At 40.1% G+C, this 14517-nt stretch overlaps 1 protein-coding gene across 1 annotated transcript in view; it reads left to right on the forward strand.

Moving 5' to 3' along the window:
• Window positions 1-14517, forward strand: part of LOC114654698 (synapsin-3-like) — a 749936-nt gene that overhangs the window by 333430 nt on the left and 401989 nt on the right. Inside the window, exon 5 of the mRNA XM_028805409.2 lies at window positions 3548-3704. Coding sequence (XP_028661242.2) covers window positions 3548-3704 — 157 coding nt within the window. The remainder of the gene's footprint in view (window positions 1-3547; window positions 3705-14517) is intronic.

Below are 14517 nucleotides of genomic sequence, written 5' to 3' on the forward strand. Positions count from 1 at the left end.
TGTTACTTTTTATCTGAAACTGGGAATAACTGTAGATGTGAGTGGTGTTTTGAGATAATCGAACTGGACATTCTCGGTTCTGGATGGATAAAAGCTGACACACAAACGCTGGCGAATCTGCCTTATTCTTATGTCATTGTCACTTGATTTTTTTTATTCAATTTTATTGAGTGTTCCTGCTCATGCTGAATTAGCATGCACCTTATGGCCCGTGATGTCAAAGCCACACTGACAAAAAAACAGAGACATAGGTGTATATGATATTTGGAATTATTCATTTTATGACCTTATAGTACATTTCGGAAAACATTGTGGCACGGATGCAACATTATTCATATTATTCATATTCATTCGCATACCTTCTTGCGGTTGTAATCAGTGACAGCGTTTTTTTTTTCCCCTGACCTTGCCCAGTCTGCACAGGACTCCAGGACATGTTCTTCTGCAAGGTGAGCCATGAACGCTCTTCTTTTCTCAGTGGACCCCGTATATGCCTTGCACAGTACATGTGCTTTGATCTCCACCAGGTCAAGCTTGTTATAGCACAAGCAACTGGCCACCTGCGTGCTCCTGCTAGCACTGAATAAGCTCACACCTTCTGGTGTCAGCTCGCAGCACCGGGGGGAAAAAAAAAGAGACAAATATATGTGACATTTTGAAGAAATCATTGTATGATCTGAATAATACCATCAGAAAACATCATCGCACTAATGCAATATTATTTGAAAATGAACAGATTGGGTGTAAATTTGTTACTTGTAAAAGTTAGCTTTTTTCACTTTTATTTCCTCAGTCTTGTTCACGCTCTCCCTCCCCTCCTGATCTGACCCTAACTAACTAACTAACAGCACCAGCATAAATTCTCAAGAGACGGCGGTAACACATCTCCAAGATGCTTGCATTTCAGATGCTCATGCATAGCGGTGGTGCTGCCATGAAAAGAAAGCTCCGCTTTGCATAATCTGCATTCAACTTTTTTTTCTTTTTCAATGAAGTGCTCCCACACTTTAGAAAGTTTCTGTCTCAATTTTTTTCCATCTCCTTCCCCCTCCTCTATCCAGTTCGCCATTGCAATCACGTTTATTTTCCTCTACATTCTTCTTCTCCTCAGACATTCTTCTTCGTTGGTAGGACTGTGTGCAGTCTTGACAAACAATAACAAATGATACTGCCCACAGATGTTCATGTAGTGCATTGCAGTTACAAAAACTAATGTGGTTCTTTGTGACTGGAGCCTCTATTGAAGGTTCTGTTTATGATGCGTCTACAATAAAAAATCCGTGTCGACAATTTTTTGTAGTCGACATCGTCAATTACGTTGTTACTAATCATTGCAGCCCTAATGGTGAGTGAACAGGATTCAAGTTCAGCGAAGCCCAAGTAACATGTGATTAGCAAGCACACTCTGAGCCTAACCTCAAGTCTGGGTGACAGCCCTGTGAGCATAGATGTTGTGAAGAGGTCAATACAATACATTTACAGGAAAAAAAACAACCCAGAATTTAAAATGTTCAATTCATCCCATGGGGCACACAAGAGAAGGCAATTTACAGTAAATATTTTATGTCTACTTACAAATTTTAAGGTAAAATCACCAATGTCAAACCACAGCTTAGCATTCTTGGTGTTTCAGCTGGAAGCAGTAAAACCTGCTGGAACCAGAGTCACATCTGTTGTAACCAGAGGTAGTATTACCACATGATTCAACCAAATATGCTAGCTAATTTTAGCTTTCTCTTCCTGATGAATTGAACAGCATTTGGAACACAATGTTCTTCTTCTGGCTATCAGTACTTCAGTAGTTCAGAAAGGTAGCAGATATCCAGTCAAATTACAGGTCGTGTAGGAGAACACAGGAGTTCAGCAATGTGCCACAACATTTGCATAACACCCTGGTTAATCTGTGGTCCATGTTCAGGCTAATGTTGATTCTACTAGGTTGCTCTATGAAATGCTACAGGAGGTTATTTTTACCAGCTGCAATTACATAGCAAGAAATTGCTCTGGGCCCCTCATCTCTCCATCAGACTCAAGTGTTTGGAGTCAGCAAACACAGTCTTACCCAGCTAATCTCTAAGGAGACATCTTTTCCTTAGCTTCTAACTACAACTAAGAGGGTGTCATATTATGCAGCAGCAGGTTCTCTGGCTCGCTCTATCTACCTGTGTGACCACGTTAGTAACATTAAAAACAGCATAGTAGTTAAATATCAAGCTAAAAAGACATTCCCTTTCCAAAAAAAACAAAAAGCAGTAGAGTTGATGATCTGATGATTGTCTACAGCAGTGTTTACCAATGGCTGAACATCACACACTAATGCTTGTAGATGCACACCTAACATCAACTAGTTACACCAATATTGACATTTTCATGCCACAACCATCTTGGATACTGGAAGGCAACTGACAATCACCAGCTTGACAAAAAAAATGAAAATGAGCAAAAACAATCCAAAAACATGCTAAACTAGCTGTAGAACGTGACAGTGCCACCATTTTCTGCTTGTGTGCATATATCCTGCAATGTGCAAGAACAAAGCAGTAACCACATTGATGGTATGATGATGCCACAGTCATCTTGAATTCCTAGAAAACAACTAAATAATGCTAACCAGTAAATACAGAGCATAAATGTGTAAAGAAACATACATGGCACAGAATAAAAACCAATGGAAAACACATTTTAAATATTACTATTAGCAAAGATTAGAGAAATATTTACCTTAATCTTTTCACCACCTTTTAAGTACTCAATATTTAATATCATTAGTTTTCCACAACCTAATTATTAAATGACCCTGGAACCATTAAATATTTAACAACTAGTATGTGCATCTTATATCGTATAACGATATAGAATATTGTTCAATAAGTGCTTCCAGAAAATCAGAGCAGTGTTTGCTGAGGAAATGCATTCACATTGGAGTCAAATCTTGTCCAGTGAATGAAGAGGATAGGTGAGCCCTCAATTTCAAGGCTTGTTCCCATGTAATTGCATAAACTGCTCTGATTTTTCGAGAAGTGTTTATTTGAGCAAAAAAATGCATGAGTTTGGCATGTTGCGAGCATATGACTGGATGACTTGACATGTGGATTATGTGACATAAGTAACATGAGTTTCACGGACATTTTAATATAGTTTGCTATAGTCCAGTTTTGGTCTCCATACACACTCATTCTATCAGTTTGCTATCTCCATTCTCTATGCAAACAGATTCAATTTTTTTTATTTTTTTTATTGGCTATCACAACAATATATTGGATAAATAACATATAGAAAAATATAATTTTTGGGTGAAGTATTCCTTTGAAACACACAAATAAAGTGATGAGCTTAATTGAACTCTGAGAAGATTGTACAATATTTATTTGGGAATCTTCCAACCATTGTGTTTTGATACACATGTCAATTGTTATGTATAGTGATTTTCGTTTGGTTTATCAGCACAGTTCAAGACTCTTGTTTATTTCCCATATTTAATTGAAGTCATCTGTTAGAGGGGAGCAGCACAAACTTAATCTTTCAACTGCTTGTTTTCACCTTCCAGGTCTTTCAAGCCAGACTTTGTCCTCGTTCGTCAGCATGCCTACAGTATGACCCAGGGAGAGGACTTTCGGAGCCTTGTCATTGGATTACAGTATGGCTGCATCCCTGGGATTAACTCTCTACTGTCCATCTACAATTTCTGCAGCAAGCCATGGGTGGTAAGATCTGTCGGCAGCTTGGATTCTTTAATACAAAAAAATTACAGAGTAGCATAAGAAGAGAATGTAGTTACAGTATAAGTAAACTCAAAATGCCATCCTTGATATCCACTGAAGAGTTTTGTGCTAGGAATCCTTATTCTTAAATGGAAAAATTTGTAAAAGATATTGAAAACTATATTTCATTTATAGACTACTGTATAATAAAAATAAGTTTTTTAAGTTAAATTATTTGAGCAACATTTTTTGATTATGCAGTTTTCTGTTGCAATTGCTATTTATTTCTGTAAAATAATCAAATTAAGCAAAGCTCCTGGAAATGTAAAGTAGGAGGTTTGTATTTGGGAAATGATTTAACATTTTGGCACCAGGGATCATACCCTGATATATTACGTAAATTATTTTCCAGATGGCATGAGACTTAATTTTGTATTTGTGTGTTTTGCACTGTGCTTGTTTATAAGTCCCACATCTGCCAACAAATAGCTAGACTATAATGCGATTTGGGGTAGGCACCTTATAAAATAATTTTAATTATTTATCTCAGTAATTTAGTTTATTATCTACGTTTCATTTAGGGGGACACCATGGTTAGGCCTGCTGCCTTACATCTTCTGGCCCCTGAGTTAAAACCATGGGCCCATTCATCATAGATGTGACTTTTACAATTTATGACCATGTCATTGTGAGGTGTTTTTCCCAACACTTTATTTTCTCTCACCTTACATTAATTGGTGATTCTTAATTAAGTTTGGGTGCCCTATGGTGGACATTCTCTTCTTACCTTGGGCCCAGTCCTATCAGGATAGTCTCTAGCTCCTGTAGTGGATGGCTGGGGCCCTTGCCCGGCCGGGACACCCCCATGATGGAAGGACTGGGTGTTGTGCTGGGCTGTGCTTAGGAACTGTGTTTGGCTTGTGGGAAACGGGGGAAGGCGTTTCCAATGAGAAAAAGAAAATAAAAAATTCCGGTGTGCTTTGAGTTGTGCTTCTTGTGTCTGTCTGTGTCAGATTGGGGCAGCTGGAGCGACCTCTAGAGGCCACACTTCCCATGACCCTGGACTAGATTAAATAGGCTTGAAATTGGATAGGTGGATGTGTCAGTATGTAGCACAACTTCTGGTATGCAGCAATATTTTAAAATACCTATATGTGTTCGCAGTCAAATTTGTGATTTGAAAACTTTAAATACATCCATGTGTTTATAATTAGAAGTTAGAAAATTGGCATTCTTTCACCTGAATTTGGTATAAAAAAGTCACTTGTTCTTATGGTTAATGCTAAGTTCAAAAAGACTGATTTGTCAAAGGATAGATCAGTGCACTTATTTATGTACTATGTTTACACAGCTGACACTTATGATTAAATGGTATCTCAAGCATTCTAAAAGTTTTAAATCCTCAAATAAAAACTCATAAGAATTGGCAGGATTTAGATAGAACAGTTGATCTAAACTTTAACTCACATTTACATTCCTGCACTAAAGCCACTTGTCAGGCGACATGCTATGTATGGCCTCTGTTTTATGTCTGTCATCAGTTCTTTTTAAGAGATGTGCATCTGAATCAAATCATTCTTTGTTTCTATGTGGGAAAAAAGGGCATTGAGTTCATTATAATTAAAAAGAAAACAATATTCTTTATTCTACATGTTGGCCTGAATGAATGCATACTGAAAAACAAGAAGAATCCATGATCTTTGGTAGACTTTGTGTGAGCCAAGTCTTCCCATTAGATCAGCAGAATTAGCTTGGGTTCTTTCAGTATAACCATCAAGTAAGGCTGGACTCCTCATTTTTGGACAGCTCATGTGATTCCATTTGCACCTAAATATGTTTTTTGATACTATGAGTCATATGAAGGTAAATCAACTTTTGGAATGATTAGAGGCATAACCAGACTTATGAGGGTTAATTTTTGGAACCATGTCCAAACACTTTTTTGATGAAGTCATACATTCATGTTTCATTTTGTCTCAAATATTTGAATCTTAACTAATGACTCTAAATAAAATGTGCTAATCCATGAAATCAGATCAAAGTACATTTTTTCTGTAACCGGGTAAGTTCGTAGAAAAAGGAAATGCTTCTTAATTTCATACTTCTTTATATCTTACATGCACTTGACTAAAGAATTATAGGGCATAAAAAAGTAGAACAAGATGGTTGGTTTTATTTCAAATCAGTTATATTTTAAATCACAGGAAGAGGTGACTTCATGATTTAGTTACCATCTAATTTCATTGTGATCCTCCTCCATTTGCTAGATCGAATTCTTTCTGCATGAGTTTCACATATTTTTCTCATTGTTTGTCTAATGCAAATGTGTGTGTGTGTGACTTGTATTAGACCTGGAATCTTGTCTGGAACTGGTTGCTACCTGTTACTGTAAATTTATGCTTAGTCTTCTGCAAACCATGCATTCATCATGCATCATTAATTCATTTCAGGGTTGTCAGCACCAGAGTTTCTTCTGAGTTCAAGGCAACAGCCAGTTCTGTGCACTCACACACTGACTCATCTGGGTCTAATGTAGCCAATTTACCTAACATGTACTTCTTTTGGATGTGGAATGAAGAGTGAAAAAGACATTTAAACAGATTTGTAATTCCGTATAATGTATATGGAGAGTTCCAGTTAACTCACAGTGGATTTCAATATACGATTCCTACATTAAAATTGTGTCAAGTACAGACAAAAGTATATTAGAGCTTTAAGAATAGGGTTCTATAAATTGTGGATGTCCATATGTACATTTTAGGACCTATTAACTTGGTTGCCCTGTTCTGGGTTGCTTTTTGGTCTTACCCCTGTGAGACCCTGACTGTATAGGGCCTAGCTTCTTATGACTGTTATGTGGGTTCAGAAAATGGATGAATGAACATAATAGTCTGCTGTTCTTCCTCTATACTGTCTTCCTTATCAATATACAGTAGACCCCCGCAAAGTCGCGGTTCAGAGTTCGCAGCCTCAGTCATTCGCAGATTTTTCCTTAGAACCTAATAATTGTTAGTAGAAACTGCAAATATCCTCTGCAATTTTTATGGCTTTTTCGTGGCAATAATGTATTGTAGAGAGAACAGGAAGCAACTGTAGAGGAAAATCGGCTTGGGATGGTGAAAGTAGCCAAAAGAATTTGAAACTGCAACTCCCAGCAGTCCCTGCTGTGGATCTGATTGGTCTTCTGCTGAGGGTGTTGGGGCTGTTGGGGTCAAAGGATGTCAGCGCAGCTTTTAAAAAGGGGGCCGGTGACCAAAAGCAAAAAAAAAAAGTTTTTGTAATTTGTGTTTGAAGTTCTTGTCTCTCTGCCTGCCTTCTGTTGGGTTACCTGTACTTATTTGTTTTGTCCTGGATTGTTTTGTGTTTGGCATCTGGATTGTTTGCCATCTGCCTGTGTACATGAGTACTGTAAGTGGATTCATGGGCATCCTGCAAAGAAAGAAGTGCTCCTGAACCCGTCCACCCGTCTTCACCATTTCTGGAACTAGCGGTAGGACTATCTTTACATTCTCATTCAACATGCGGATCTCTGGACTATCTATTTTCATCATTACATTTCATCCATTGCCGTTTTTCATTAACTTTACTGTGTGTGTTTTGTTGGTGCTTTGTTGTATTTAATGTGTAATCGCTGTAAGGGGAACAGGGGTGATATTGTTGTTTTCATTTATTTCATTTGTTTTCATTACATTCTTTATTTGCTGTTTGATTACCGGTTTGCTTTGTTTTTGTCTCTGTTTGTGTGTGCGTGCAGGTTGGCCAAGGCTGGGTGTGTCCCTGGAATCTCCCCCATAAAAATAAATAAATCACCGTCTTCTCGAGGGTGTGAATCTTAGCGGCACTGGACTGTTACAACGTTATTCATTTCTCCTTGCTGCTGATTGACTGTGATGCATCTCCAGCTGAGTGTTCTTGTGTTTTCCGTTTTGTTCCTCTTAACCCTTAAACCACCACAAGCAGCTGTAGTCATTTCCTAGTGCCATTTGTGAGCATGCAGGAGCTGATTAGGCAGTGCCGTACATTTGTTGAGCAGCCAGCTCATGACTACTGCCAGCCCCTTGTGAGCAGGGGGGCTGAACACACCCCTAGAAGACACGGAAGCTCCTCAAAAAATCCCTCTTAAAAAACGTTGATAGACTACTTTCACATTGCTTATTTGCTGGGCTTACTTGCGGCTGCTCTGTCACGTGATATGCTTCTCGCACAATGCTACACATGCTTAAAAGCCTGAACAGCACCTGTCCTTTTTGACTGATTGCTTTGCTTCTCTCTCCTCCCCCAGACATCCTCTGCTCCTGTTGGGGGTTGTGCTCCCCTATGATGTTTGCCTATTCTTTTAATCGATAACTAACTGCATACTGAGCTCATTTTACTTCTGAAAGAGACAAAGTTTGTTTGAAGTGTTTGAATAAAGTTCCTGTCTCTACAATCTCCTGTGTTTCTGTGCAATTCTGTGACCCAAGCATGACACCCTGCAGCCTCACTGTCTCTGGGACTGAGCCGCTGCACTAGCCTGCCAGCCCCAGCGTTTACCTCTGTGTGCTTGCGTGCTGCCAATTCAAGCGCAGTTGGCTCGGTGAATTACTTAATTTCATCCATGGCGTCAGTTGCATCTTGTACATATTGTTCCAGTAGTTTTTTAAATAGTTTTTACAGTTCATTATCAGTGTGTAAATGGTCAGTGTTGCAGTAATTGTGATGCTCTTTTCATGAATAAAAATGTGTTCTATTAAAATTTCACTTTTTCTTTGTGAATTGTGACGTTTACTTAAAGTGCAGCAAAATAGTATTTGGTGTCCAGGGATGCATTAACCTCCAAGTATGTGGCAGTGTAAGGGGTAAAGTCCCAAGATGCCACTGAAATGCCCTGCACCTTCTAAGGCTTCTGGCAATGAAAATGCACTTGCATGAATTACAGTACTGTCCATATAACGGTAACATCGGTATTTTACATTCTAGCACTGCGGGAGACATAGCAGTACAGTATATAGGTTTACCTTTACATTCTTTATTTAGGTAATATAATAAGCTGAGTCTGAAATTAAATTAAAGTGTTTTGGGGGCATATTTAGGGTTTAAACTATACAAATAGGCTTTTTTTTAACCACATCCATAATTTGCAGTTTTTCACAATTTGCTGGTGCTCTAGGAATGTAACCCCCGTGAATTTTGGGGGTGTACTGTACATTTGAGCCACATGGTGCTATTGCAACATTGCCAAACTTCACCTCTTGCCCACTGTCTGCAACAAAGAGATGTAAAGCAAAATCTGCAATCAGAAATGCCTCACGTGGTAGGAAAAGAAGGCTATAGAGGCATAGAATACAATATCTTTTTTGTTATTAGCAGGATTTGGGCTTTAAAAGTGGACATTGGTTGGAGCAAAAGCCTACAGGACCTGGATCAGAGACATTTTGATTGCATATATTAAATTAAATATGTTTAATAGCAAGGTTTAAATAAACTGGAGATAACATGAAAAACAGGTGAATAAGAGCTGAGATTTAAATCCAGTCTCCAAGAGCTGTGAGGCAGCAACACTAACCACTGTGAAATCCTAAATGAAGCATTAATATTTTGCATTTACTGAATTTATTTCAAGATATATATCTGTACTCCTTCTTCCTGAGACATTTGTTAACTTAAGAGACTTTTTTTTTCTTTCGGCTGTTCCCATTAGGGGTTGCCACAGTGGATCATCTTTTTCTACATCTTCTTGTCCTCTGCATCTTGCTCTGTTATACCCATCACCTGCATGTCCTCTCTCACCACATCCATAAACCTCCTCTTAGGCCTTCCTCTTTTCCTCTTGCCTGGCAGCTCTATCCTTAACATCCTTCTCCCAATATACTCAGCAGCTCTTCTCTGCACATGTCCAAACCAATGCAATCTCGCCTCTCAGACTTTGTCCTCCAGCTGTCCAACTTTAGCTGACCCTCCAATGTACTCATTTCTAATCCTATCCATCCTCGTCACACCCAGTGCAAATCTTAGCATGTTTAACTCTGCTACCTCTAATTCTGTCTCCTGCTTTCTGGTCAGAGCCACCATCTCCAACCCATATAACATAGCTGGTCTCACTACCGTCCTGTAGACCTTCCCTTTCACTCTTGCTGATACCTGTCTGTCACAAATTACTCCTGACACTCTTCTCCACCTATTCCACCCTGCCTGCTCTCTCTTTTTCACCTCTCTTCCATAATCCCCATTACTCTGTACTGTTGATCCCAAGTAAATTGTCACAATGAGAATGTATGGCTCTTTATGAAATTGCTAAGTCAGCATTAATTTAAACTGTGTATATGTTGTAGGGCTGCACGATAACAGAAAAAATGATTATCACGATTATTTTGCTCAAAATTTTTATCACGATTAATAATGACGATTATTCCTTTGGTAAATGAAGTCTGTGACCAAAGCAGTGTAGCCTCGGCCAGTTATTCACAGATGCTGCCCTAATCATATTAGCTGCGTTGTCCGTTGTGATGCACACAAGTCTTTCTTCCACCAAGCCCCAAGCGGACATCGCTTCTTTGAGGCCCACTGCAATAAACTCCGCTGTATGGTCTTGTGGGAAAAACGAAGTTTGCAAAAACTTGCTTTTCATCTCAAACTCGCTGTCAATAAAATGAACTGTCAAGCTCAAATACGGTTCCGCAGTTCTGCTTGACCATAAGTCGGTCGTGGCAGCAAAATATTCAAGGCCGAGCCTGAGAATTTCTCTTTCTATTTCTTTTCGGCATTTCGCATACAGCGAGGGCAGCGCAACATTGGAAAAATGGTTGCGTGAGGGAATGCTATATCTTTTATCAAGTGTTGCGATCATTTTGTTAAACCCCTCACTGCTCACGGTGGTTATTGGACACATATCCTTGGCTATATGGTACGTGATCGCCTCTGTTATTTCCCGGTGTCTTTGCGAGCTAGGCACAGGGCCGCTGCTGGCCAAATGGGTGCCCTAAGCAGAAATTTACTTTTGTGCCCCCTCCCCCAAATATTACGGAAGTAAAAATAAAATAATAAAAAAAAACACCTACTATAGGGGCCAAAATAGAACTTTATTCAAATAAAATTAAATACATAAATAAATTGTATCATTTATAAATTACAATTGTAGCTCTACAGCAAAAAATACAAACTAAAATCACACTTTAAATAAAACATTTATAATAAATAAAATAAACAATAATAAACTGAAATAAAATCAACACTGTCATCTGCTGGAGCTTTCCAAAGTTCAAAATTTACAAAGGCACACTTCTGCTTTTTCTTGAGGCAAAGTCGTAAATGAGCTCTTCATATGATAAAGCCTTTGCTAATTCAGAGTTGATGCTGACAATTGCCAGACCACTCATGCGCTCTTGTGCCATAGATGAGCGCAAGTACGTTTTGATGAGCTTCATTTTAGAAAAACTTCGCTCAGCAGAGGCAACAGTTACAGGGAGCGTCACTGCTATGCGCAGAGCAATACAGAGATTTGGGTACAGAGGTGAGGGCGCGCGCGTCATCACGTGTGCTTAGCCTACTCTGCGTTCACCGTAAAATGCAATATATACGTTTATATTTTTGTTTATTTGTATATGAATATTATTAATATTAATTTATTATTATAATATATAAAAACGATTTTTTTGAGCAGCTGGGATGGTGCCCCCCTGGGAGTTGGTGCCCTACGCAGACTGCGTACTCTGCGTATAGGGAGCGGCGGTACTGGCTAGACAAATATGGTATTGCGTTGAACAATGTCCCTGATATTGTTGTCTGTGTTGTGGATGGCTGGTAATTTTTTGTTGTTGCTGTTTGTGCCTTCAGTCGTTGAAATTCTTGATAGTGTACTTTGTGGTGGCTTTTAAGGTGGTTGATGAGGTTTGTTATGTTACCTTGGGACGTTTGGACGGAACAGGAGCAAAGTTTGCACAAGACTCGTACCTGATCAACATCACATTCCTTGAAATCGAAATTGTTCCAGACAACTGAGTATGACCCCTTTTTAGGAACTAACGATCGCACTTCTGCACGTTGCTCCGCCATCATATGTTTATTCTGACTGACTGTTATTGCTGCTATTGACTTCTACTGCTTCAGAAAGCGCTTGCAATCAAGACGCAGTAACGTCATAGTGACGCAGTCCAATCCGTAAACTCAGCCCATAAAAAACAGTTTGGTCTTTATACTGTAAAATCGCGACGATATTTATTAACTGATCGTGGGTCATAAATATCGTTATCATGAGAAAAAAAAGATTAATCGTGCAGCCCTAATATGTTGCATCATATTACATATTATAACCTTGTGAAAGGGAATCATTGACGTAACATCAACCTAGATGTATTGAATTTAAACTCATCCACCTTCACCAACTCTACTCCCTGCATCCTCACCATTCCACTAACCTCCCTCTCATTTACACACATGTATTCTATCTTGTTCCTACTGACCTTCATTCCTCTCCTCTCTAGAGTATATCTCCACCTCTCCAGGGTCTCCTCAGCCTGCTCCATACTATCGCTACAGATCACAATGTCATCAGCAAACATCATAGTCCACGGGGACTCCTGTCTAATCTCATCTGTCAACCTGTCCATCATCATTTCAAATAAGGAAGGGCTCAGAGGCAATCCCTGATGTAATCCCACCTCCACCTTGAATGCATCTGTCACTCCTACCACAGACCTCACCACTGTCACACTTCCCTCGCACATATCCTGTACAATTCTTACATACTTCTCTGCCACTCCCGACTTCTTCATACAATACCACAACTCCTCTCGAGGCACCCTGTCATATGCTTTCTCCAGGTACACAAAGACGCAATGCAACTCCTTCTGGCCTTCTCTAAACTTCTCCATCAACATCCTCAGAGCAAACATCGCATCTGTGGTGCTCTTTCTTGGCATGAAACCATACTAGTTCCCCTACTCTTTCCCATAATTTCATGTTGTGGCTCATCAATTTTATCCCCCTGTAGTTACTACAGTCCTGCACATCCCCAATATTCTTAAATATCAGCACCAGTACACTTCTTCTCCACTCCTCAGGCATCCTCTCACTTTCCAAGATTCCGTTAAACAATCTGGTTAAAAATCTCCACTGCCATCTCTCCTAAACACCTCCATGCTTCCACAGGTATGTCATCTGGACCAATGGCTTTTCCATTCTTCATCCTCTTCATAGCTGTCCTTACTTCCTCCTTACTAATCCATTGCACTTCCTGATTCACTATCTCCGCATCATCCAACCTTCTCTCTCTCGTTCTCTTCATTCATCAGCCTCTCAAAGTACTCTTTCCATCTGCTCAACGCACTCTCCTCGCTTGTGAGTATGTTTCCAACTTTATCCTATATCACCCTAACATGCTGCACATCTTTCCCAGCTTGGTCCCTCTGTCTAGCCAATTGGTACAGGTTCTCTTCTCCTTCCTTAGTGTCCAACCTGTCATACAACTCATCATACGACTTTCTTTAGCCTTCGCTACCTCTCTCTTCACCTTGCATCTTATCTCCTTGTACTCTTGTCTACTTTCTGCATCTCTCTGACTATCCCACTTCTTCTTCGCCATCCTCTTCCTTGTATACTCTCCTGTATTTCCCCATTCCACCACCAGGTTTCCTTTTCTTCCTTCCTCTGTCCAGATGTCACGCCAAGCACCCTTCTTGCCGTCACCCTTACTACATCTGCTGTAGTTGCCCAACTGTCCGGTAACTCTTCACTGCCACCTAGTGCCTATCTCACCTCCTCCCTAAACTCAACCTTGCATTCTTCCTTTTTCAACTTCCACCATTTGATCCTTGGCTCTGCCCTCACTCTCTTCCTCTTCTTGATCTCCAGCGTCATCCTACAGACCACCATCCTATGCTGCTTAACTACACTTTCCCCTGCCACCACTTTGCAGTCTTCAATCTCCTTCAGATCGACTCTTCTGCATAGGATGTAATCTACCTATGTGCATCTTCCTCCACTCTTGTTCGTCACCCTATGTTTCTCATTCTTCTTAAAATATGTAGTCACCACAGCCATGTCCATCCTTTTGGCAAAATCCACTATCATCTGACCTTCATTCCTGTCCTTGACATCATACCTACCCATCACCTCCTTGTCTCCTCTGTTCCCTTTACCAACATGTCCATTGAAATCTGCTCCAGTCACCTCTTTCTGTCCCTTGGGTACACTGTTTCATCACTTCATCCAACTCACTCCAAAAATCTTCCTTCTCATCCATTGCACACCCAACTTGCGGGGCATATGCACTAACAACATTCATCATCACACCTCCCATTTCCAGCTGACACTCTTTTCACCTCCAAAACACTCTTGACATACTGTCCCTTCAGAATAATGCCTACCCCATTTCTACTCCCACCCACACCATGATGGAACAATTTGAATCCACCTCTGATCCACCTGGCCTTACTCCTCTTCCATTTAGTCTCTTGCACGCACAATATATCAGCCTTCCTTCTCTCCATCATATCTGCTAACTCTCTCCCCTTACCACTCATAATGCCAACATTCAAAGTTCCTACCCTCAGTTCCACTCTCTTTACCTTCCTCCTCTACTCCTGCCTCCGGACACGTCTCCCCCCTCTTCTTCTGCTTCTTTGGCCAACATTAGCCCAATTTCCAACAGCACCCTGTTGGCTGACAGTACTGGTGGCAGTCGATTTTAACTCGGGGATCGACCGATCTGGTATGGAAATTTGTATTGTTGTCCACATATTGATTTGGCAAAATTTTACACCGGATGCCCTTCCTGACGTAAACCTCCCCATTTATCCAGGCTTGGGACCGGCATGAAGAAAAATTGGTTTGTGCATGT

Source organism: Erpetoichthys calabaricus, chromosome 1 (genome assembly GCF_900747795.2).
Source record: "Erpetoichthys calabaricus chromosome 1, fErpCal1.3, whole genome shotgun sequence".
In the NCBI taxonomy this organism is placed as follows: Eukaryota; Metazoa; Chordata; class Cladistia; order Polypteriformes; family Polypteridae; genus Erpetoichthys; species Erpetoichthys calabaricus.